The sequence below is a fragment of the Lissotriton vulgaris genome, chromosome 8 (assembly GCF_964263255.1).
Source record: "Lissotriton vulgaris chromosome 8, aLisVul1.2, whole genome shotgun sequence".
Classification (NCBI taxonomy): Eukaryota; Metazoa; Chordata; class Amphibia; order Caudata; family Salamandridae; genus Lissotriton; species Lissotriton vulgaris.
The window spans coordinates 105325619-105348181 of record NC_141696.1 but is presented as its reverse complement, the minus strand read 5'-3'; the positions used below and the strand labels follow the sequence as shown (position 1 = coordinate 105348181).

Below are 22563 nucleotides of genomic sequence, written 5' to 3'. Positions count from 1 at the left end.
GCATCGTAGCTGTCGAGGACGACTCCGATGACAACGAGGGGCGAACTGTGAGTACAACACCCCACACAGACACTACACCTATATCAGAGACTCAGGTCTAGGCATCGCCAACAGGCCTTAGCCAAAATCTAAACACTGATTCTATAGCCCCGCAATACAGCCCGGCTAAGAATATACAAAAAGAGCCTTCTGAAACACGTAATCCAAGACTGGTTCAATCGAAACCGAAAGTCATCGACACAACAGTCTACGGACCGAACGTCGTCGAACCGAAGGGGATAAACACAAAGGGCGCCGAGCCGAAGGCCAGCGTTCCATATAAACCTTCGAAATCAAGGGCCGTCGACTCGAACAAATCCAGTTCGACAGCCGAAAAAGGGCAAAAGTTGGTCTACGAAAGCAAATGGGCTACGCCCAAGCCGGTCGTCGACCCGAAAATGAAACCGAAAGTAGACCAACCAAGAACGGTTGAGCCGAAGCACATCGATCCGAAGAAGGTCGCCGAGCCGAAGCCCATCGATCCAAAGAAGGGCATCGAGCCGAAGCCACAGGCTCCAAGAACACCCGTACAGCCGAACAAGCCATGACTCCCGATAAAGGTTGTCGAGCGAATAAAACCAATCGGTCCCAAAAAAGTGGTGCAATCGGTAAAAGACGTCGCACCGACAACCTGTCGGACAGACACTGCCCATAAAACCGCAAAAGCAGATCACGGCACCGAAAACGGTTGAACTGAAACAAAGCTTCGAACCGAAGAAGGTCAAACCTAAATCATTGGCACCTAGGCAAAAGACTGTGGAAGAGGAGATCATCCATCCAGACCCCTCACAGATGTTGGTTTTGGTTATCCACAAAACCCAAATGTAGACCCAAATTCACAACCATGGGGGGTGACCCAGACGAGGCTCAACACATTGTAGACGCACCTGCATACCCAGCTAAGCCATCACCTACAGAAGACACAGTGGCATTCAACTCATTAATAGATAGAGCAGCGCTCTACCATAATGTAGAAATGCATGCAGATCCTATAGAGGAAGATTTTCTGTTTGATACTCTTGCAACATCAGAAAAGACTGTCAAAACACTTCCCATGTTAAAAGGGGTCCTAAAGCACGCAAATGACCTATTCAAAGACACTGCTAGGGCACGTGTCATCCACCCTAGAATTGAAAAAAAGTATAGGGCTGCACCATTAGACCCTACTTACATTAGGGGACAACTGCCTCTGGACTCACTGGTGGTCCCCATACCCACAAAAGCGTGCAGATTCTCAAACTACTGGAGAGGCTCCACCTCCTGACAAGGAGTCAAAGGTTTTAGAGGCATCAGGCAAGTGTAGCTGCTCAAGCAGCAAACTCATGGAGAATGGCCAATACTCAAGCCTTGTTGGCTAGATATGATAGGGCGCACTATGACAGTTTAGAACCACTTCTCCAACACTTACCTGAGCCTTTTAAAGTTCAGGCCAATGAACTTGTACAGGAGGGAAAGTTCATTACCAATGCCTCTATTAAGTGTGCTCTAGACGCGGCAGACACAGCTGCCAGATCTATCAACACAAGCGTACTGCTTAGGAGACACGCATGGCTTCGCATATCTGGATTTAAGACTGAGGTCCAGAACACAATTCTTAACCAGCCAATCAATCCAGATTTTTTGTTTGGTCCAGCAGTTGACTCAATTCTGGACAAAATGAAAAAGGACACAGAGACCGCAAAGTCAATGGGGGCTCTTCAGTCCCAACAACACAGAGGCTTCTTTCGTCGCTCCAACTACAGAGGAGGAGCGCAAGGTAACACATCGCAGCAATCCTCCACATACAAGAGTAATACGCAAACTACATACAATAAAAACCCAAGTTGTGGTGGATACCGAGGAAATAATAACAAGAGCAGAGGTCGTGGAGGCAATGCCAATAGATCCTCCACTAATACCAAACAGTGACTTCCTGGCACTACCCCCAGACCATACAACACCGGTCGGGGGAAGGCTACAACAGTTCCTACCAGTCTGGCTAAACATCACTACAGACAAGTGGGTCAGGCAAATTATCCAACATGGCTATTGCCTAGAACTCACGTCCACACCAGCCAGCATACCACCCGTACACCGTCCAATGTCAAAGGAGCATATAACATTATTGCAGCAAGAGGTCATCAATATGCTGCAAAAGGGGGCCATAGAACCAGTCCCATTAGAACATCAAGGAACAGGAGTATACTCACTATACTTCCTCATTCCCAAAAAGGACGGGTCTCTCATACCAATATTGGACCTCAGGCCCCTCAACCAGTACATTTCATCAGAAAATTTTCACATGCTCACTCTGCAACAAGTCTTACCACTGCTGCGGGAGGGAGACTTCCTAGCAACTCTAGACCTCGAAGACACATACTTTCATATACCAATACACCCTGCTCACAGAAAGTATCTCAGGTTTACAATTCAAGGACAACACTACCAGTTCAAAGTCCTGCCATTCGGTGTAACAGCTCCACGGGTGTTCACAAAATGCCTAGCAACAGTGGCGGCGCATCTCAGGAGACAACACATTCACGTGTACCCATACCTGGACGATTGGCTAATACAAGCGCCATCGGCCCAGCAATGTGCCAGCCACATGTCAAAGACCATTCATCTCCTGCACAGTCTAGGTTTCTCGCTGAACTACCCAAAGTCACACCTACAACCCTCCAACGTACAACAGTACCTGGGAGCTACAATAGATACACTAGCAGCAAAGGCATATCCGAACACAGCACAGATCAACGGGATGCAAACGTTAATACAAAGGTTCAAACCACAACACTCATTGCCAGCTCGAGTGTTTATGCAGCTAACAGGCATGATGGCCTCATGCATATTCATAGTCCCTCATGCCAGACTACACATGCGTCCGCTACAGAAGTGTCTAGCAAGACTGTGGAACCAGGCTCAGGAACAATTAAAAGACCTAGTGTTGGTGACCAGTCGGGCATACAACTCTCTGCATTGGTGGAATCCACAAAACCTTTGCAAAGGACGACTGTTCAAGGAGCCTGTCCCACAAATAGTGATAAAAGCGGATGCATCCCTGCTAGGCTGGGGAGCCCATGTCCTGCACTACACAGTCCAGGGTCTATGGACTGTACAACAGAAAAAGATGCACATCAACCTACTAGAGTTGACGGCGGTCTTTCTAGCACTAAAAGCGTTCAAGAAACACTTGTGCAACAAGACTGTGTTGATCCGGACGGACAACATAACAGCTATGTATTCTATTCAAAAACAGGGAGGAACACATTCCCCACAACTATCGCATCTAGCTCAGAGTGTGTGGAAATGGGCCATTCAAAGGAACATGTTTCTCATGGCAGAACACCTCCCAGGCAAGGACAATCAGATAGCCGACCTGCTCAGCAGGCACAGTCAACAGATGCACGAATGGGAGATTCACCCCAATGTGCTCCAACCATTCTTCCGGCAGTGGGAAAACCGGAGATAGATCTGTTCGCCATAAGCGAAAACGCAAAATGCCAGTACTTTGCCGCCAGGTTCCCACATCCGCAGTGGCAGGGCAATGCGATATGGATGAACTGGTCAGGCAAATTTGTGTACGCTTTTCCCCCAGCTCCATTAATACCGCTAGTGGCATGCAAAATGCACCAACATTCACTGGCGCTAATCCTAGTTGCTCCCACATGGGCAAGGCAACCATGGTACACAACGTTCCTAGAACTGTCAGTGGTGCCTCATCAAAGACTGAGACTCACTCCCACTCTTTTAACTCGGAGCCATGGAGAAATCCAACACCCAAATCCACAACAGCTGAACCTGGCGATCTGGCTCCTGAAATCCTAGAATTTGGATACCTCAACTTGCCTCCAGACTGTATGAATATTATCAAAGAGGCAAGAAAACCCACTACTAGGGCATGTTATGCAGCAAAGTGGAAACGTTTCGTCATTTACTGCAGTAACAACAATATAAACCCATTAGATGCTTCTACACAAAACGTCATTTGCTATCTCTTGCACCTACAATGTTGCAATTTAGCCTACTCATCCATCAGGATACATTTAGCTGCGTTAGCAGCATATCTCCAAAACAGGCAACACCTTTCACTATTTAGAGTGCCAGCAATTAAAGCATTTATGGAGGGACTTAAACGAGTAATTCCCCCAAGGCACCCACCTTCACCAGTCTGGAATCTAAACATAGTTTTAACCAGACTTATGGGACCACCTTTTGAACCACTACACTCATGCGAACTACAATTTCTTACTTGGAAGGTGGCTTTCCTTATTGCCATTACTTCACTTAGAAGAGTTAGAGAGCTGCAAGCCCTAACTATTCAAGAGCCATTCATTCAAATACATGCGAATAGAGTAGTTCTCAGAACAAACCCTAAATTCATGCCAAAAGTGGTATCCTATTTTCATATGAATCAAACAATAGACTGCCAGTGTTCTTTCAAAATCCACAAACAGTTGCTGAAAGGGCCTTGCATACTCTAGATGTCAAAAGAGCTCTGCTATACTATATAGTTAGAACTAAGGCATTTTGAAAGACAAAACAGTTGTTTGTTGCTTTCTCAACACAACACAAAGGCAACCCTATTTCTAAATCGGGTAAGGCCAGATGGATCGTTAAGTGTATTCAGATATGTTACTTAAAGGCAAAACGCGCCTTAACAGTTCCCCCTAAAGCGCATTCAACAGGCAAACTAGGGGCATCCATGGCTTTCCTAGGAAATATTCCTTTACACGAAATTTGTAGAGCAGCCACATGGTCAACCATACATACATTTACCAAACACTAGTGTGTAGATGTACATTCCAAACAGCAAGCTGCTGTAGGACAGGCTGTTCTCAAAACTCTTTTTCAGACTGCTGCAGCTGGCACGGGCAACCACTGCTAAGGGAGATACTGCTATACATTCTATGCACAGATGAATTCAGCAGCCCACATGCCTCGAACGGAATATGCTACTTACCAGTATGCATCTGTTCTTGTCTGCTGACCTTCATATCGCCCACCCGCCTCCCCGGTGCCTGTCGCAGCTGTAGCATTCACTCTTTGCATGGCCATCTCTTACTGGACTATACTCCGTCTCTGCCACAATGGTGAAAAACAATCTGGGGATGGAGAGGATGCCCATGCACACTGTAGTCCGAGGGAGGAGCCACCTATCTCGTGATACTTCGAAGACTCTTCCAGGACAACAATGTGCAATCATCCGGACCCAACACTATGCGGCGATCTATGCACAGATATGAATGTCAGCAGCCCTACAGGTCAAGAACAGATGCATACTGGTAAGTAGCATATTCCTTTTATTGTCTCAGTACTTTTGTCAGTGTGGCGAGTTCCCCTCTCCAACATGCATCATGTGGCCATGATTAACACTAGAAAAACTCTCCCTCCTACCCTCTGAACACATTCTCAGACCTCTCCACTTGCAACACAGAATGTAATGAGACAACCATGCTCCGATCTGACTATACCGAAAGCTTGGAGTAGATACCCTAGAGCCAACAGGAAGGTGGGTGTGGACTAAGGGTCAGGTAGGCGGGCAGGACCTAGAGGCACAGGAACCACACAATTAAGGGCAGGCCTAAAGTACTAGGATAAGTAAGGATAATCCAAGTAATTTAGATTACTTGTAATTAATCGGTGTGTTGCTTCTTCAGTCTTTCCTTGTCTCAGTTTTTATATTCGTGAGGCTATACAAGCAGGGAATCCCCGGTCCTAATCCCCAATAACCACTGGAATCTTAAAGTAATGTCAGGTACCCTGGAAGAAAGAATATATCCACACAGTAAGAAATACATTCAGAAAGGCCAGTCACAAACGAGCACACCATCCCAAAAAAGCAACGATCAACCTCGCACTCATAGCAAACACAGAATGGGAGATAAGGAGGAGCAAGCCTAAAAAAAGAAAAATGACAACCGGCCCACTGAACTGCCAAGCCTGCCCATAGCTAAAAGGAAACCTAAACATGAGCAGACTTCCTCTACAACAAAGCAGAATCAGATCATGAATCGCAGGAATGGGGAACTGAGCCACAGCTCAGAAAAACAGAGCAGAACAGGAATACAAACAACCGCACAGGAAGACTGCAAACACAAATTCTGGGCAGAAGGCTTCATAACAGGACCATCCAGAAATAAGATGCTCACCACCACTTCAAGTAACCTGGCATCTAGAAAGGAAATAGAGCAGAACCCCTGGCCAAGGGAAAAAAACTCCACAGCAGGCCAAGTCCCATACACCAGAGGAGACAATCTACCAAAGAGCCCGTGAACAACTCCTGCATGCCGAAGTATATACTCGCTGAAGAGAAGGCCTAAGGAACAACAAACCAAAAATGGCCACCCAGGTGCCACTACAGAAAGTTGAAAAAACAGGCCCTGAGAATAGCACAGAGCCTAAGTCAAGACCCCCAAGACTAGCTCAAGACCTGAGGGACGAGAACTCCCACCAGGGTGTGACCCTCAAGGCCCACCACATCATAGACACCCATGATGCCCATACAGCCAGACATAAGTCACTAATGCAGTACACTTGTGACATTAGGCCAGGACTATGAGGCACTTATACCACAAGCCTCAATCCAAGTAGGAAGCTTGGGAGGTTTAGGGAAGGAGAGGGGAAGATGCCAGTGACCATGGTGAACACAGTGCCGAACCAACATTGTGGACTAACTCAACAGATGCCCAAAGGTAGCCTAGCAGATATACCTCACGGCATGAGCAGGTCTAAATCCAGAGAAGGCAAGGGAAGAATGAAAGGACAAGACCAGATGTTGAGGCAAAGGAGAGGGCAAGACTGATAACCATACACCCCTTCCACAAGACACAGCAGAGGCAGACCAGTTCCACCATTGTGAGTAAAGATAATCCCATGAGAGCCCCAAACCAGTTGCTTAAGCTGCCAAAGAAAGCATACCAAATGATGTAATGATCTATGATGAACAGACACCCAGGTGCAAATGCACAGGATCGGACCACGACACAGAAAGCTACCATGCTCATCACACCTAATGAGTAGCCAGAACATCTATTACTATACAACTGGGTACAGGACTAACTGTGAAAGGGCCACTTTTAGAGTACTAGCCAGTCAACCAGTCACTGAATTGTATTGTGCATTCCTTGAGTATAAATGACAGATGGAAACTGAGGCAATTGGGACCCCACAATGGTATTCATCTCTGACACAGTCAGCAGAAATGTAAGCCTTATTACAATCATTCATTTTTTACCATAACTCTAGGACTATGCTGGTTTAGGAAATGCTGTTCAGTATTCCTGGTTGTCGGAAAGTGCCATCTTTCTTGCATTGGTATGCCCCCACTTTTTGCTGAAATGCTGATGTGCTTTGACTGAGTGTGCCCTGGACTCCTGCCAACCAGGTATCCAGGGCCTGTGTTCCTTCCCTAAAACTGTATTTCACCTCAAACACAATTGGCATTTCTGGCCACCTGTCAGCCCCTAGTAAATGATACCCTAGGTACACAGGGCAGGGTGACCAGAGAAGACCCCTAAGGGCTGCATCACTTTTGGTGCCACCCTTAGAGGCCCTGTACCCTGACACCCACACACTGCCTTTGCAGGCTGAGTGTCTAAGTACAGAACTAAACAGAGTCGACATGGCATACATCCCTGTGTGCCATGCCCACAGGACCCACTGCCATGGCATACCTCAGTCCCCCCTCTAGCTGGGTGCCCTATGCCAGGGGTGTGGGCATAGGTGGATGAGCCCTGTGCCCCTACAGTACCCAGGGCCATTCCTGGGTACTGTAAGTGCAGTGATGCCATTAAGAGTATATGGTGCTGGGAGGTTGTCATTACGAACGCCACAGCCCCATAATGGCTACACTGAAGACTGACAAGTTTGGTACCAAACTTCTCAGCACACTAAACCTGCACTGATGCCAGTGTGGGATTTAATGTAAAATGCACCAGAGGGCATCTTAGACCTAAACTACAATCCACGTCTGTTCTGAATGGCTGCAGAGGCTCACACACAGCAACCATGTTGCTGGACCCCTGGGTGGAGAGCACCCCGCTCTCCTGGGCCTGCAACAATGCACATCTTGGGCGAGGTGCTAGGTCTCCTCCCCCAGGATGGGCAGGGGGAAGCTTCAAAGGCCTGCTGCCTTTGTGAGCTTCTCACGGCCACTTGCTGTACTCAGCAACTGGCCCCCACCAGTTCTAACCCCCACTCTGGCGGGAAGACTGGCGGGAAACCCTATGTCAGGAAGGGGGGGGGTGCCAGCCTGTGCCAACCCCACCCCTCAGGTGGGAGAGGCGCGGTGAAGCACGACCCCGGGCTCCGGCTATCTTGAAGATAGGGAGCCCTGCCCAATCACAGCTAGGCTCCTGCCCCCCTCCCACAGGAGAGGAGAGGAGCAGGCTAGGGGGTGTACCCACCCCAGGACAGGGACCTATTGGTCCCTGCCCATACCCTACCTGTAACTCCCCTAAATTCAGTACTTGGGGGCACCCTGAACCTTCCTTCTTTAGTTCCTGATAAGAAAATAAGAAAGAAGATCAAGAAGAAGACCCTCCATGCAGCTGCTAACAGGACGACTCCAACTGATTTGACCCCAGCCCTACCGGCCTGTCGATCCTGGAAACCTGCTCCTGCTTAATCCCGGCGACTCCTGCGGACAGCAACCTTGGGACACCCGGAGGACCTGCCTGCCTTGCCCCTCTTAAAGACTGGGACTCCCATAAGCAGAGGCGCTGCTTCAACAAACCTACCCCTTGTGCCAGCCAAGAAGCACAAGACCAACCCATTCTGCACCCGCCGAGCCCGGCCCGTGCCCGAGTGATCCAAGACCACGAGGACGACCCCCCGGCAACTAAGACCCGAAGGCCAGTCCCCAAAGACCCTCCTCTACGAAGCAGGGGACGCCTGCAGCCTCAGAACCAGGGACCCCTCCAACCGCGACCAGCTGAGGGTAAGATTTCCTGACGCCCAAAGATACCCCGGCTCCCTGTGCCTTCATTTGGGGTACCTACCTCTTCTCCAAGATCCCAACTTACCTCTCAAAGTGGTGGTCGCACCTGAAGAATAACCGTCCCCGAGTCTGCAGCCTTTGTTCCCTTTTTACCTTTCCCATTGAATAACATTGAGCGCCCAACGGCTCAAAAGCACTCTGCACCCAGCCTCCAGAGTGCCTCTGGCCGTGCACCCTGTCCTATCCTACTTCCCCATTTGTCCTGATCAAGTGACCAGGAGCCCAGCTCCCACAGCCGCGTGACCTGCTAGCCAGCAGCCACCAACCGAAGGCCCCCTGCCTCTAATTGGATAACATTGGGCCTAACTACCTCTGCTCCCGGCTACCCCTGTGCCGCTGAGGGTGTACCAACTGTACCTACCTGACCCTGGTGGCCCCCTGAGTCTATGCTCAGAACCTTAACTTCACCAGTCGAGTACTCGCCTGGAAAGCAATAACTCACTTTCCTGCCATAGGATAACTTTGACTGGTTTGACTCGAAAAATCTTGTGTGAAGTTTTGAAACTCTAAAATATTCCTATAAAATCAGCCGAGTAACGAATTTTGAAATACTCACCTGGAATCAGGAGATGAGCCAGTACGGAACCTTTCAGCCCAGTACTGACCCGCAAAAGTAATTTTTACTATACTTGCTCATAACTGAATTTCCTTCCATTGGATAACAATGCTAGTTTTTCACTGAAAAGTTTCGAAGTGTCAACTTTTTAAATACCTTTACATTTTTTTAAAATCATTGCAATAACCAAAACGTTTTTACTTAACTGTTTTCAACTTAGAACCCAGGACTGAATCTAGGATCCAGTCCTGGAATTACCAAAGTAATCTATAAAGTAATCAACTGCATTTATGTCGAAAAACCCATTGAGCTCAATGTTGAATTGTTTAGAATTGTGTTGCCTACTGCAACCACTGTATCTATTGTGTTTACAAAGTCTATTACCTTTCTGCAAAGTAATAACCTGAAGCCACTCATATTAAGAAAAGTATATTTTGATGTTGCTAAAAATAAAACCAGTATATCTTTTGATATAAAAACAATTGGCCTGGAGTTCAGTCCTTGAGTGTGTGAAACCTTTTGCTGTCTGAGAGTGTACAACAAATGCTTTACACTGTCCTCTGGTACTTCCATACTGCTCGACCAAGCTACCTCTTTAGAGAGTAAGGTCACACCTGACTTTAACCTCTGTTATACCCCTGGGGATTGTGGACTCTATACACAATGTACCTTACTTTGATCCAGTATATATAGAGCCACTTTCTCACACTGGTTATAGGGCTGTTTGTTGCTATTTGCAGTGTTCCTCAGACCTGAACCCTGCTTTGGACCACTGCTAAGAGAATCTTTCAAAAGATAAATATGAAGGCAGAAGTCTCCATTAGACTTGCCAGCTAATTCACATTCAGTAGCCTTTTTGTAATGTATATTTCTATTTTCCGGTCATTTCACCTTTACCTCTTTCTCCTATCTGATTGTTTGGCAATGATTTTTCTAAGCGTATAATCTCGAAATTGTTGTCATTGCTATGAATGTGTGGGAAAGGTTGGATACACCCAAGTTATTGGTAGCAGCTGGTATCACACCTGGCAATGCCCATGTAGCTGCTGCTTTAGCATCACCATGTGCCAATTTGTGAAATTTAAGTTTTCCAGGTTCATCTTAGACATATTTCACAGATGAGAAATCTACAGGAACTTTAATAAAAAAGATTCTTTGTATTTGGTTGGTGTTTGGGGGCCAAATGGTAGTTTCATTTCTCTTTTAGTTCTACCATTGTTCTGTTAAATTTGGAGCCTGGTTTATAGCAATGTTGTATGTTTTTATTCTTTATACTTTCAATTTGATTTTAATAAAATCAGGCCTTGTCTGTCATATAGGTTTTGTACAAGTAAAATTCTGAAATGTCTGCACCTCGTGTTTTTTCAACAGGACCCTCTAGAAGGAGAAAAATATGCCTGCAGCCCATTACCTCCCTATTTAGAAGATTCTGGGATAAGCATGGAAGAAGAATTTGTGGAAGAGCGAGAGGAGAGACCCCTTCGAGATGTGTGCTTCCATCTCTTAAAACTGTACAGTGACAGGTAGGTCATAATATGGAAAGTTGTGCTTTACCTGAACTTTCTTTCCACAGAACCTACCAGCATCTGGATTACTTCAACAGTTAGCCTGCTTAGTATTACACTGTTGAAGGCAGAATAGTCCTAAATTATGTCCTCTCCTTGGAGGTATGCACCATGCCTTGTCTAGCCTCCTTTCACAGTAGGCAAGTCATACTGCATCCAGAATGTTGGAGTGTCCTGGTGGCAAGCCAGTCTATAGTATTTTATTCTAAAAAGTAAGGTTGTTGATGTGGATGTAGATGCCCCCATATTCTTCCAGGCTTCAGTTTCCCCCTTCTTTCCGTTTGTGTGGATCTTAATCCTTTTCTCTTATGCTTTATTGAATTATTTTGCAGTGTCCAACTTCAATACCTTTTTCTTTTTGGGGGCTTTTTGCGGTTTCCACTTCCATCCTTTTAGTCCTTCGGCAGTTTAAGACCATCACAGTCAACATAAATACATTGAAGAATAACCGGTTTGTGGCGTTAAGGCTGCAGGCTGACCCAGCTAAACTGGAACGCACAGCCTGGACAGTTCCAACACTTTATTTCTGCTCTCTACTGAGAGTTTCCCTAAACATTGGCCTCTGTCTTTTGCAACTTTAAGATTGTGTTTTTCAGTCAGAATTAGGCTGCTGTTTAGTATTTCAGTTGTGTTTTTAGTGTATTGCGATCAGACGGATTTTGCTGGTCAGAAATACTTTCATTCTATGTGAAGTGCCTTTAACTATAATGGGATGAGGTTCAGAAAAGACCTACAAGCCAGTTTTTAAGCTTTGTACACTACTTATCAAATAGTCTAAGAATATCCTTTGTGAGTGAAAGTGTTTTGAAGGCATCTATTTGAGGGGAAAAGAACAATCCAGACTATCCTTAGAACCTGCTGCTGTGGCTCAACAGCAGAAAGTTAGAGAACGTCTACTTTCACCACAGTACTGACCCCCCCACCATTATGGGGATTAAATCAAAAATTGAAAAAAGAGGATGGATTGCTTCATGAGCGGCATTCTTGTATTGATGATCATCCTTGAAGGATTTGATGTCATGCTAGTCAAGACGGATCTTGAAAAAATAACTTTTGCTTGCCATTTGTCAGCCTTAAAATACAGGGAGTCTGATATCCACATCTTGCACACGTTTGCCTTAGACAAAGCTCACAATATCGAGGATTGTGCCTAAAAGCTTCATGTCAAGGTCATAGATTTCACGGCACACACTATTGGCCATTTTCACTTTTAGTAAAATAACTTTTATGTTTTTAACAAAGAGACACTTTGCAGGACCAGCTACAGGACATGTTAATGTATGTTCCAAGGCATGAAGCACCAGATTTAGCTTCAGTTGTCCAGCAGAGGGTTCCTCCAAGTTAACATGAATGTTATACTCTGCAGAGATGTGAAAAAGGAATATATCAAAATCACCTAGTTGCTAAAGTTCATAAGCCCTTATCGATACTGTTTCTAATCTCCGAGGTGGACTGTTCTTCCAATGTCTTCTCCAGATTCCCCATTCAAGGTCTCCAATAGACTAAACACTAATTTTCAATGATGTGTTGGTGAGGGGAACAATAAAGCTCAATAACTCATTTAAAACTCTTGACAGAATGATTCTGGTGCTTCTCCTATCGCTCAGACCAGCACAGCTAGGTACAGTGATGGTTATCTCTACAACTGTCTGTATAAAAAGAATACCTTGTCCTGCTAATAAACGAAACCTACCAGTGCAAGATCCTGTTCATGTGAGGGGACACTTCACCCAATTTATATCAGTGGATATCAAACAGAGATCATATTTTCTCAACCTCTCCAACAATGGACATAGGGAAAAGCAAAATAAAGGCAGTTAGGGACTGATTTGAGGAACAATGCAGCAATGTGCAAAAGTGGTCAGCTTCTTCAGAATATGATCCAGGTTTCTAGAATTCCGTTGAGATTTGCCAAATCAGTACCAAGCAAAGACTAGCAATATGTTCTTAAAGTCGTAGTAAAAGGAAAGGTCTGTGAATGAAGATTGGTAGGCATACTGATACTGCCATGCTTTCTCCATGACACTGTGTTCTTGACATTGGCTTCCTGGCATGAGACCCAATGCACAGCGACCCAATGAACTGAGGGATCTCAAGAAAAACTGTAAAAAGCTGGAACGCACCTGGAGGAAGGACTGGGCAGCCAACAGTAAGCTCTCCTACCAGGCGGCTTTAAGACTGTATAAAGCTGCACGGCAGAAAACCCAGGCAGCCTTTTTTGAGGAAAAAATTAACACATCCGCCAACTCCTCTAAGGAGACCTTTAAAATTGTGAAGCAACTGCTTAAATCCCCCACTCCAACTACCAACCAGGAGTGCACAGAAGCTAGATGTGACCTGCTTGCAGAGTATTTCGACACCAAAGTCCGACGAATACTTGACTCCCTCCCACAGGTTGTCCCCGCTGCTGGCGATGAAGCCCCCCCTGCCCCGATTCATTCACCCCGGCTGGACAGTCTTGGAACCATCACCACGGATGACTTCCGCAATACGCTCTCCGCAGTGAAGAGCGGATCTCCTTCTGACCCTACTCCCATGTATATCCTCAAACAAGTAGCTGACACCATCACCCCCCTTGCAACAGATTTACTAAATGCTTCGTTCATTAAAGGGGTGGTTCCACCCAGCTGGAAGCAAGCAAGAATCAAGACTCTTTTGAAAAAACCAGGCCTAGACATGGCCGATTTGGCCAACTATCGCCCTATCTCGCTGCTGCCTGGTCTGGGAAAAATTGCTGAAAGAATTGTAAATAAACAGCTCTCTGGGTTTTTAGAAAACAATGACCTGCTGAGTGGCTCACAAACGGGCTTCCGCCCAGGCCAGGGCACTGACACAGCCCTCATAGTGGTACTGAGGAGGCAAGATGCATCTTGGATTCAGGGGGGTCCGGAGTTCTGATCCTCCTGGATCTAAGCGCTGCATTTGATACGGTGGACCATAAAATACTAGTCCACCGTCTTGCAAGACTCGGGATCACGGGAATGGCCCTGAAATGGTTGGAATCCTTTCTGGATGAACGAGCATTTAAGATCTGGGAAAATGGCATCATGTCCAAATCTACTCCCCTCCAGTGCGGAGTCCCCCAGGGCTCATCCTTGAGCCCTACCCTATTCAATGTTTATATGGCCCCACTGGAGGAGGTAGTAGCCCCGTTCGGGATTAAATGCGTCACCTACGCTGATGACACCCAACTAGTCGTCTCGCTGACGCAAAATTCGGGATGCTCAGACAACCTCTTAGCCTGCCTCTCGGAAATTTTCTCCTGGATGACTAACTCCAAGCTCAAATTAAACGGAGCAAAAACCGAGATTTTAATGCTGGGTCACCAACTTTCCTCTCTACCCACTACATCTTAGCCCCCCTGCATGGGAGAGGTGCCCTCACCAAAAGACAAAATCAAGAGCCTGGGGGTATGGTTCGAGCCTGAACTAACCTTCAGGGCACATGCCCAGAAAGTGGCAGGCACATGTTTCGGCTTGCTCCGAACTGTGCGGAAAGTCCTGCCACTGCTGCCCTTCCAATCTAGAAGACTACTAATTCAGGGACTGATCCTGTCCAGACTGGATTATAGTAATGCTTTGCTCCTGGCAGCCCCGGAAGCCACTATCAACACCCTACAACGAGTACAAAACGCTGCTGCCAGGATGCTCCTGGGCGCCCCAAGAAGAGCATCAGCAAAACCATTGCTGAAAACCTTGCACTGGCTCCCAGTGCGTGAACGTATCTCCTTTAAATCATCATGCATCGTCCACAAAGCTCTTCAAGGTAAAGGTCCCCAGGCCCTAAATAGCCTGATACGCCCGTACAGACCCTCACGGGCCTTGAGATCGGACCTTGAAAACTTGGTCATAGTCCCCAGAGTTAGGAAAGCCCGCTCGGGAGGCCGTCGCTTCTCGGTAAATGCAGCAAAAACCTGGAACGCCCTCCCGAGACACATTCGCACTGAACCATCCCTTAGCAAATTCCGCAAATGTCTTAAATTCCTTCTTTTTCCCAAAGCCTAAATTCCCCTGCCCCCCTTTAGAGCCTCTTATTTTCGCATGGTAGCGCTGGGACGCTTACGGGCAGCCATGCGCTTTATAAATTTCATTTCATTTCAATAATTCTTGAGTATTACCTTCAAAGATTCAGTGTTCACATAGCACAGAGATAACAGTGCATGACATATATGCAGATGCAGACACAGAAAGCAGTTGACTTCTTATGGTTTTTGGATTTCTTTCTGCTCCTTTACCAACATACTAAATGCCGATAACACCATCAAGTTCCATCAGCACTACTACCAGTAACCTTCAAACTCCATCCATGTATACTCCTGCCCAAGGTCGGTTTCATCAAATAACTTCAGGGGGAAGAGGTCAACCCACATAGAACACAGCAGGTTAAGTGTTCCAAATTCGATCCACGCAGGCCTCCAAAAATATTGCCGTCCCCTACTCCACCCTCATTACCTGCATACACACATATAAGAGTTGCAAAACATCACTGTTGTGACTCATTACTGCTCTTGTTCCAACAGTAAACCACATGAAGGCACATTACTTGAAAGAGCACAGAAGATGAGTATGGAAACTGTGTTGAGAATAGCAGGTAAGTTACAGGGCATATTCTTGAGGTACTGCAAGGTCATCAAAAAGGGACGAACTAGAAGTACATTCCTGTTATGGAATTGCGAATAGAGTTAAAAAATGTAGTGTTTCACTAAATCTTTCCCCACTCTGTTAGTGATTGAATCTGCGCCATAGCGCCCCAAGATGCTTAATTCTGTATGCTAGTTTCTCATAAACAGATCAAACATCTACAACTTGTAGTGCAACACTAAATCTTCCAATTCCAAGTGCTTACACTTGACCTGAAATTGACTTGAAAATGTTCTCCAAGTGCATGACCGTTGTAGTCACGTTCAGGAAGGAAAGGGATTTTCAATAATCCTTGTCTGGACAACTTGCTCCTGATGGCCAGCTTTTAAGAGAGAGTAAAACAGGGTTTCAGACAGTATCGGTAATGAACAGACCAGGCTTACATGTTAACTGCTTGAAGAGCAGTCATTCTGACACACACCATTCAGATCCTAGGGACACTTAAGGACACCAGGAGGGCAAAATGATTTTCTTCAGAGAAGAGACTGTCCTCAGATTGTCAGAAATGCAGCATGCTAATAAAAACATACAACTTATGTCATATGATCTCTTCTTTATTAATTGTCATCCTGTATTGTTTGCAATGTCAGAGTTCTATGAGAAACGTACAAAAATGTCTGGAGAAGCAACAGAGTAAGCACCCAGGGAACTGGGTTGTTTGAATGCCTGCAGCAGCATTGCTACCCTTTTCAGGGTGGACAGAACATCAAATCTTGATGATCAGCTTGGACAGACCATCATTAGAGACTTGTCTTTCACAACAGCATCCACTTTGTTGATCTATTAGAGGGGTGCACCCGATATAAAAAGGAATCTTCAGATGACATTAAAATTAGTCATTTCATATGTTTTTGAAGGAAAACAATGTAGACATTTAGAAACGCCATACACCCATGTACTGCTTCAAAGAGTAAGAAAGGACAACAAAGAGCACCTTGTGCATAGAAGCTAAAACTGTGAAGTGAACTCATAAAGCTGATGCATATCGGAAGATGATTAACAGTTCCTCAAAGTCCAAGCTTATAGTCAAACATTTGAAATACACAACCATTCATAGCTAGACTTGCTAGCAACAATCGATCAAAAATGCCAGAACCGAAGAAAACAGTGATGGGTGGAGTCCTTGAGCTGATCATAGCCACTAGTAATTCTACTACAGCCACTTCCTTTCTTCTTCTTTTTTTTTTTTTTTTTGCTGTCGATGCAATTCTAGTCAAAGACCAGTTGTGCAAATCCTGCTTCAGGGAACAGTCCAGTTGAAGGGCCAGGAAACGTCCACTATCATCTGAAAAACGTTTTTCCCCTAGATTGTCAAAATACAGAAGCCAGATGACATTTTTCACCTACTGTCTCCCTCCTTAAAGTATCTGTTTGCCAGACATCTCGGTCTCTGAAATGGAGAACTGTAAATTGTTGGAATGAAGATATCCTGGTTTTCCCTATGTGGCACAGAGCATACAGAAACTAAGTTCTCTTGTGGACAAAAAAGGACTTATGTAGGCAGACATTTTGAAGATCCATTACAAAAGACTCCAAAATCGAAGTCTAGAAGCAAACATAAAAAAACGAAGTGGGACTCTTCTCCATCCCTTCACTGTGTAACCGAAGAAAAGGTGCAAGGGCATAACAATGTTTTTAGTCTCCCTCTAGGCCCACAGTCACAGAGCCATCCACCCAACTGATTCCATTGTGCCCAGAGTTTTCCAGGCCATTGGCAATACTGCAGCAAATTGAAGCCTTTCTGGAGGTCATGCTGCACATTTTTTACACAATTCTAGCTCCCTCTAGCACCAAAGGACCGCAGGGGCCTCCAATCTGGTTACTGCCAGCTGATTGGTCCTCCGCACCATGGGAAACCCCTGGAACCCACTCTGGACCCTGTACTGACTCCAGTACAGATGCCCACTCCGGCCTTAAGACGTGCTCGGGCCCATCCTCATAGACTCTTATAGTGACGACTCTTGCACCAGAAGATACTGTATGAATGCCAGAATCTAACACCCTCTTCAGCCAGATCTCTAACGACATTGCACAACAAGATTACAAAAGCGCAACCGTTCATCACACAGCATCATTCAGAACCAGTGGCTCTACCGGATCGGAGGTACCATCAAAGGCTCCATTATCTTTTTGACTGAATCTGAACAAGGTACTTCCCAAGAGGGAGTTGATGAAGGCTGGGGCGGTTTTCTCCTCCTTCACTATACTGATGACAACTTTTACACTGGCTTACAAGAGGTCACCGGTTGGCATGACGCCTTCCTTGAAAAATGGTTTTACTCCCCACTTGGACCACTAGCTGAAGAGAGTGCATCACTTGCAGTAGTGGTGCGATGGGCTGCTGAGTTCCTGGATTTGCAGCTGTCTTCAATCGACACCAAAATAAACTTCTTCAGGGAAACATTTTCAGCTTGGGCCAGCCTCATCTAAGCTCTTGCTCCCATTTAATGAGGCCCCAGGGATACCTTCATTGACAATTGCTCAACACCCTTTTTCTGCCCACCAGTGAATAGGCACATGGCCAAGCATCCAACTGCCTCCTGGCATTCCTGATTTTCTCACTAAGCGTCCAACTACAGAGAGCTTGGTGGTTCAATCTTCAACCAGCAATATGAACCCCGTTTCATTTGCTATCACTCCACCCGATAGGGAGTCGAAGAGGGCTGAGGCATTTCGAAAACATATTGTTCGAGGCATGCGAGCTGTAGATCACATGCTTTGCATACGTCTGACATCTAGTGTTGGTTGTTTTTCAGGAGGCATCTCTAAGATGCCCTCTGTGTGCATTTTTCATTAAATCCCACACTGGCATCAGTGTGGGTTTAATGTGCTGAGAAGTTTGATACCAAACTTCTCAGTTTTCAGTGTAGCCAATATGGTGCTATGGAGTTCGTAATGACAAACTCACAGCACCATGTACTCTTAATGGCAGCACTGCACTTACAATGTCTAAGAATTGACCTAGACACTGTAGGGATACAGGGCTCATGCACCTGTATCCTCACCTCTGGTATAGGGCACCCAGCTAGAGGGGTGACTGATCTATGGCAGGGCAGTGGGTTGTAGGCATGGCACACAGGGATGTGTTCCATGTCGACTCTTCACTTTGTTCTGCACGCAGTCTACAAAGGCAGCGTGTAAGTGTAAAGGTAAAGGACCTCTAGGGGTGGTACAATAAATGCTGCAGCCATTAAAAGCCTTCCCTGGTCACAGTGCCCTAGATACCTGTGGCCAGAGATGCCAATTGGGGTTGGGTTTCAACGCAGTTTTAGTGAAAGAACAGAGGCCCTGTGTACCTGTGTAGCAGGAAAAATGGGGGCAACCATGCAGAAAGAGGGCACTTTCTCACATTTTACCTACGAAATTGGTTGCTATGAACTCCACCTTGTGCTTTCACCTTCTTTCTTCCATCATCTGTGGATGCTTTTATTCGCAGCTTTTGAGGTCAGGTACTCATGCGCTTGAGGTCCAGCATTACACTGTGCTATAGGGGTTCCCTTTGGTTGGACTCTTTCCTCTTTTTATGCTACCTTGTTTTGTGGTGGTTTTCATGCACCTTCCTTCATTCCTTGGTGGCAATTAGTTTGTTTTCTCTGTGTGCTGTACTGCTCCATGTCTGTTACCATATCAGTACTGTGTACCATTCTTTTTTGTCACCTCAATTTATCCCTCTAGTGTGGAGGCATAAGCATACTCCTACGCTCTTCCTTCTCCATGAAGATACACCTATAGATCTAGGTCCTATATGTATATCTAGTGATATTCTAGGTTTTTATGTTTCCAAGTATATGGATATTCAATAGATTTCCCTAGAGATCTTCTAGTTTCTAGCTCTTTTACTATTGATGGCAGCTTATATGCAGATAGTAGTCGAGGTTTGTTCAACCCCAGATCGTTTCAACAAAGCTTGCATGATTCTTTCTGCGGTGTTAATAGATTGCTCAGTGTTTTTAGATCGAGCCTAGCCGCAGCATGCATTCGCTGCTTGCTCTGCGTGGCATGCTGTATTGAAGTATGCAATGGAAGCCCCACCCAATCTCCACCCATATTTGTCATTGGCTTGTGTCATCGTCCTTCGTAAATGCTGGTTTCTGATTCATACATAGGCATGTTAGTACCTCTTTGGTACCACCTTGTCTTTATTTGTAACCTCCCATGAGTACCTGCCATTTTACTTCAGTTACATGGTGCGTCTTCCTTAGTCTGGAAGCACTATTTTATTTAATGCCTTTGTCCTTCTGCAGGCACGACATGCTTTCCTATGCGCCATGTGCGCTTTCACTTTTAAAGCAGCCCCTGCCAATCGTGGCTGCTACTTTTCAATGAAATGGCTCCTATTAACATTTTTAGAGGCTTTACCTATGTGTTATCAACATCCCCGTTTAAGTCTTTCCTTACGTGAAGGTGGATGTGAGAAGGTGGTTCTGACAATCTAAGCTGCCTGGATTTTTCGCTTTTTGAACACCTGATTTTTGACCTTGTACTGTGGGAGAGCCTCATAAGCTGAGACTCACCCACAGTGAACTTATGATGAAATGGACTGCAGCCAGGGTAAGGGGCACCGCACTGGTTACATGTGGACACCTGTGCATCCGTGTAAGGGCTGCGCGGGGAGCGCCTTGGAGCCTTGTTTGCGCAGCCCGTTACCCCCCAACTCCGGGGCCCATTGAAGTCTAAGCCGGGGAGTGCCTTTGCACCCCCCGTGAAGAGATTCCTCGTGCCCGGGCCCCCCATCTTCGTTTATGATGAAATGGACTGCAGCCAGGGTAAGGGGCACCGCACTGGTTACATGTGGACACCTGTGCATCCGTGTAAGGGCTGCGCGGGGAGCGCCTTGGAGCCTTGTTTGCGCAGCCCGTTACCCCCCAACTCCGGGGCCCATTGAAGTCTAAGCCGGGGAGTGCCTTTGCACCCCCGTGAAGAGATTCCTCGTGCCCGGGCCCCCATCTTCGTGCCCCAAAGAAGCAGAAGTCGGGCAGCACCATGCTCTCCCTGTGAAGGTGGGTGGGGTCCAGGACCCTTCACTGGGCCCAGGGCTAGAGAGAGGAGGGGGGAGTGCCATCACACTCCCCCACCACTGCAGGAAGAAGCAGGAGGGAGTTCTGTTTCACTCCCATGAGGCCCTGCCCGACCGTCTGCATCATCCGTGTCTGTCCAGAATGAAGAGCTGGCTCCCACGGCAGCACACAAGGGTGCTGGCCAGTCTGGGAGCCGACGAAAGTAGCCATGAGTGGGCTCCCAGAGCTGCTCTCCAACTCGCCATGATGCGGGGAGCTCCGGTGGGACAGGACCCCAGAGAAAGTGGATGCGGTGTGAAGCCGCCATCAAAGGCACTGTGGCTCTCCCCAGAGCAGCGAGAGAGCCACTGCTCAAGTATTCACGCTTCTCCAGAAAGCGCCCCATAATGCCTTGCAGGGCATGGTGAAGCCTGCAGTAAAACTGGCTTGTTTCGGTGTGTGGTAGCCCCAGAAGGATTAGGCCATCGCCATTTGTTTGCAAAGGTGCAGAGGGAGCTACAGGAGCAACGCAGACCCCCTAGCACAAAAGTGAAAAGTCCCCACCCCAGTCTCTGGGGGTCTTCAAGGAAAGGACTCCTTAAAAGGGTTCATTCATGTTTTCAAGCCTACCTAATGGTGGAACTTTTGTTCTTCAGCTAGGAGCCGATGCTTAGGACTACACTGAGGTATGAAAGGCTGAACATGGATTGCCTTCCTGGGGACATCCCCTTGGGGTAGGGGGTGGTGTAATTGCACTGGTGGTGCTTTTACATAGTTCCTTTTGGGGACATGCAATATGTGAAATAAGTAATTTGGAAATATTTTGCTAGGCATTCCTGCAAGGGTGCCTGGTTGTAATTGCAGAATCATGTGATGCCTTTTATGGGCTGTGATTGACTTGCATTATACATGTTATCGGATATGATAAGTACCTGTCATTCTAAGTGGTGCCTAAGCATGTATTCTCGCTACTGTGTTAGTTGAACAACCAGACTGTCAGCCACTGTGATTTAAGTGTGTAAGCTGTATGGTCAGTATGAGATGCTCGCATTCAGGGTTATGTGTCACTATGGCAGGCGTTCCCATTATAAATGTTTGTTGAAATAATTGGGTGGTCCACCACTGTGGTGATGTCAGTGGGAAGGGCCCTCACTCCAGATTATGGTCAACCCGTTGCATTTGCGGGCAAAATTATGTTCATTCGTGTGAGTGGTGGTACTAGACCCCCCCGCGAAGGTGTGGGAATGTTTATGCAATGTCAAGAGGTATTTCCAACAGCTAATGCTTATTTGTAAATTGATGCATAGTATTGAGTAGTGTGTGTAATAAATGTACTCTTCCTTTTTATAAAGAAAAGTACAGATTGGACAATCAGTTATTGAGTGTTATTTCTTCGTACCTGTAAATGGCAATTACTAGCCCTCACCACCTCCCTTAAGTTAGCCTTAGACTGCTCTGCAATGCTACCCTGAGAGTCAAGCGCTACAATGGTGTGTTTGGTTCCCAGTGAAGGACAAATGTAGACCCCTCATTTGTGCAGGCCTCACAACTAATGCCTATTTTTCCAACAATGGGCATGCGTCGCTTAGAGGGTGGTGAAATGTAAACATCGGTCTAACCACAACTCCTGGCCAACTTATCAAAGCCTTGAAGTGAAATGACGAATTACATAAATCTACTAATGCTACTTTTTAATGTAGCAGCAGCAACTTCTCAAACCTGCTCACTAGGGACCTCTAGGAGCAGCTTGCATTACTGCACCTAGACATGCAGTGCTAGTACCTTGCTC

The 22563-nt window shown here is 46.4% G+C and overlaps 1 protein-coding gene across 2 annotated transcripts in view; it reads left to right on the top strand.

Annotated features, from left to right (window-relative positions):
* Nucleotides 1–22563, top strand: part of NUP98 (nucleoporin 98 and 96 precursor) — a 944939-nt gene that overhangs the window by 769411 nt on the left and 152965 nt on the right. For both annotated transcript variants that reach the window (XM_086933760.1, XM_086933759.1), the window contains exon 28: nucleotides 10944–11095. In XM_086933760.1, the coding sequence (XP_086789886.1) occupies nucleotides 10944–11095 (152 nt within the window). The remainder of the gene's footprint in view (nucleotides 1–10943; nucleotides 11096–22563) is intronic.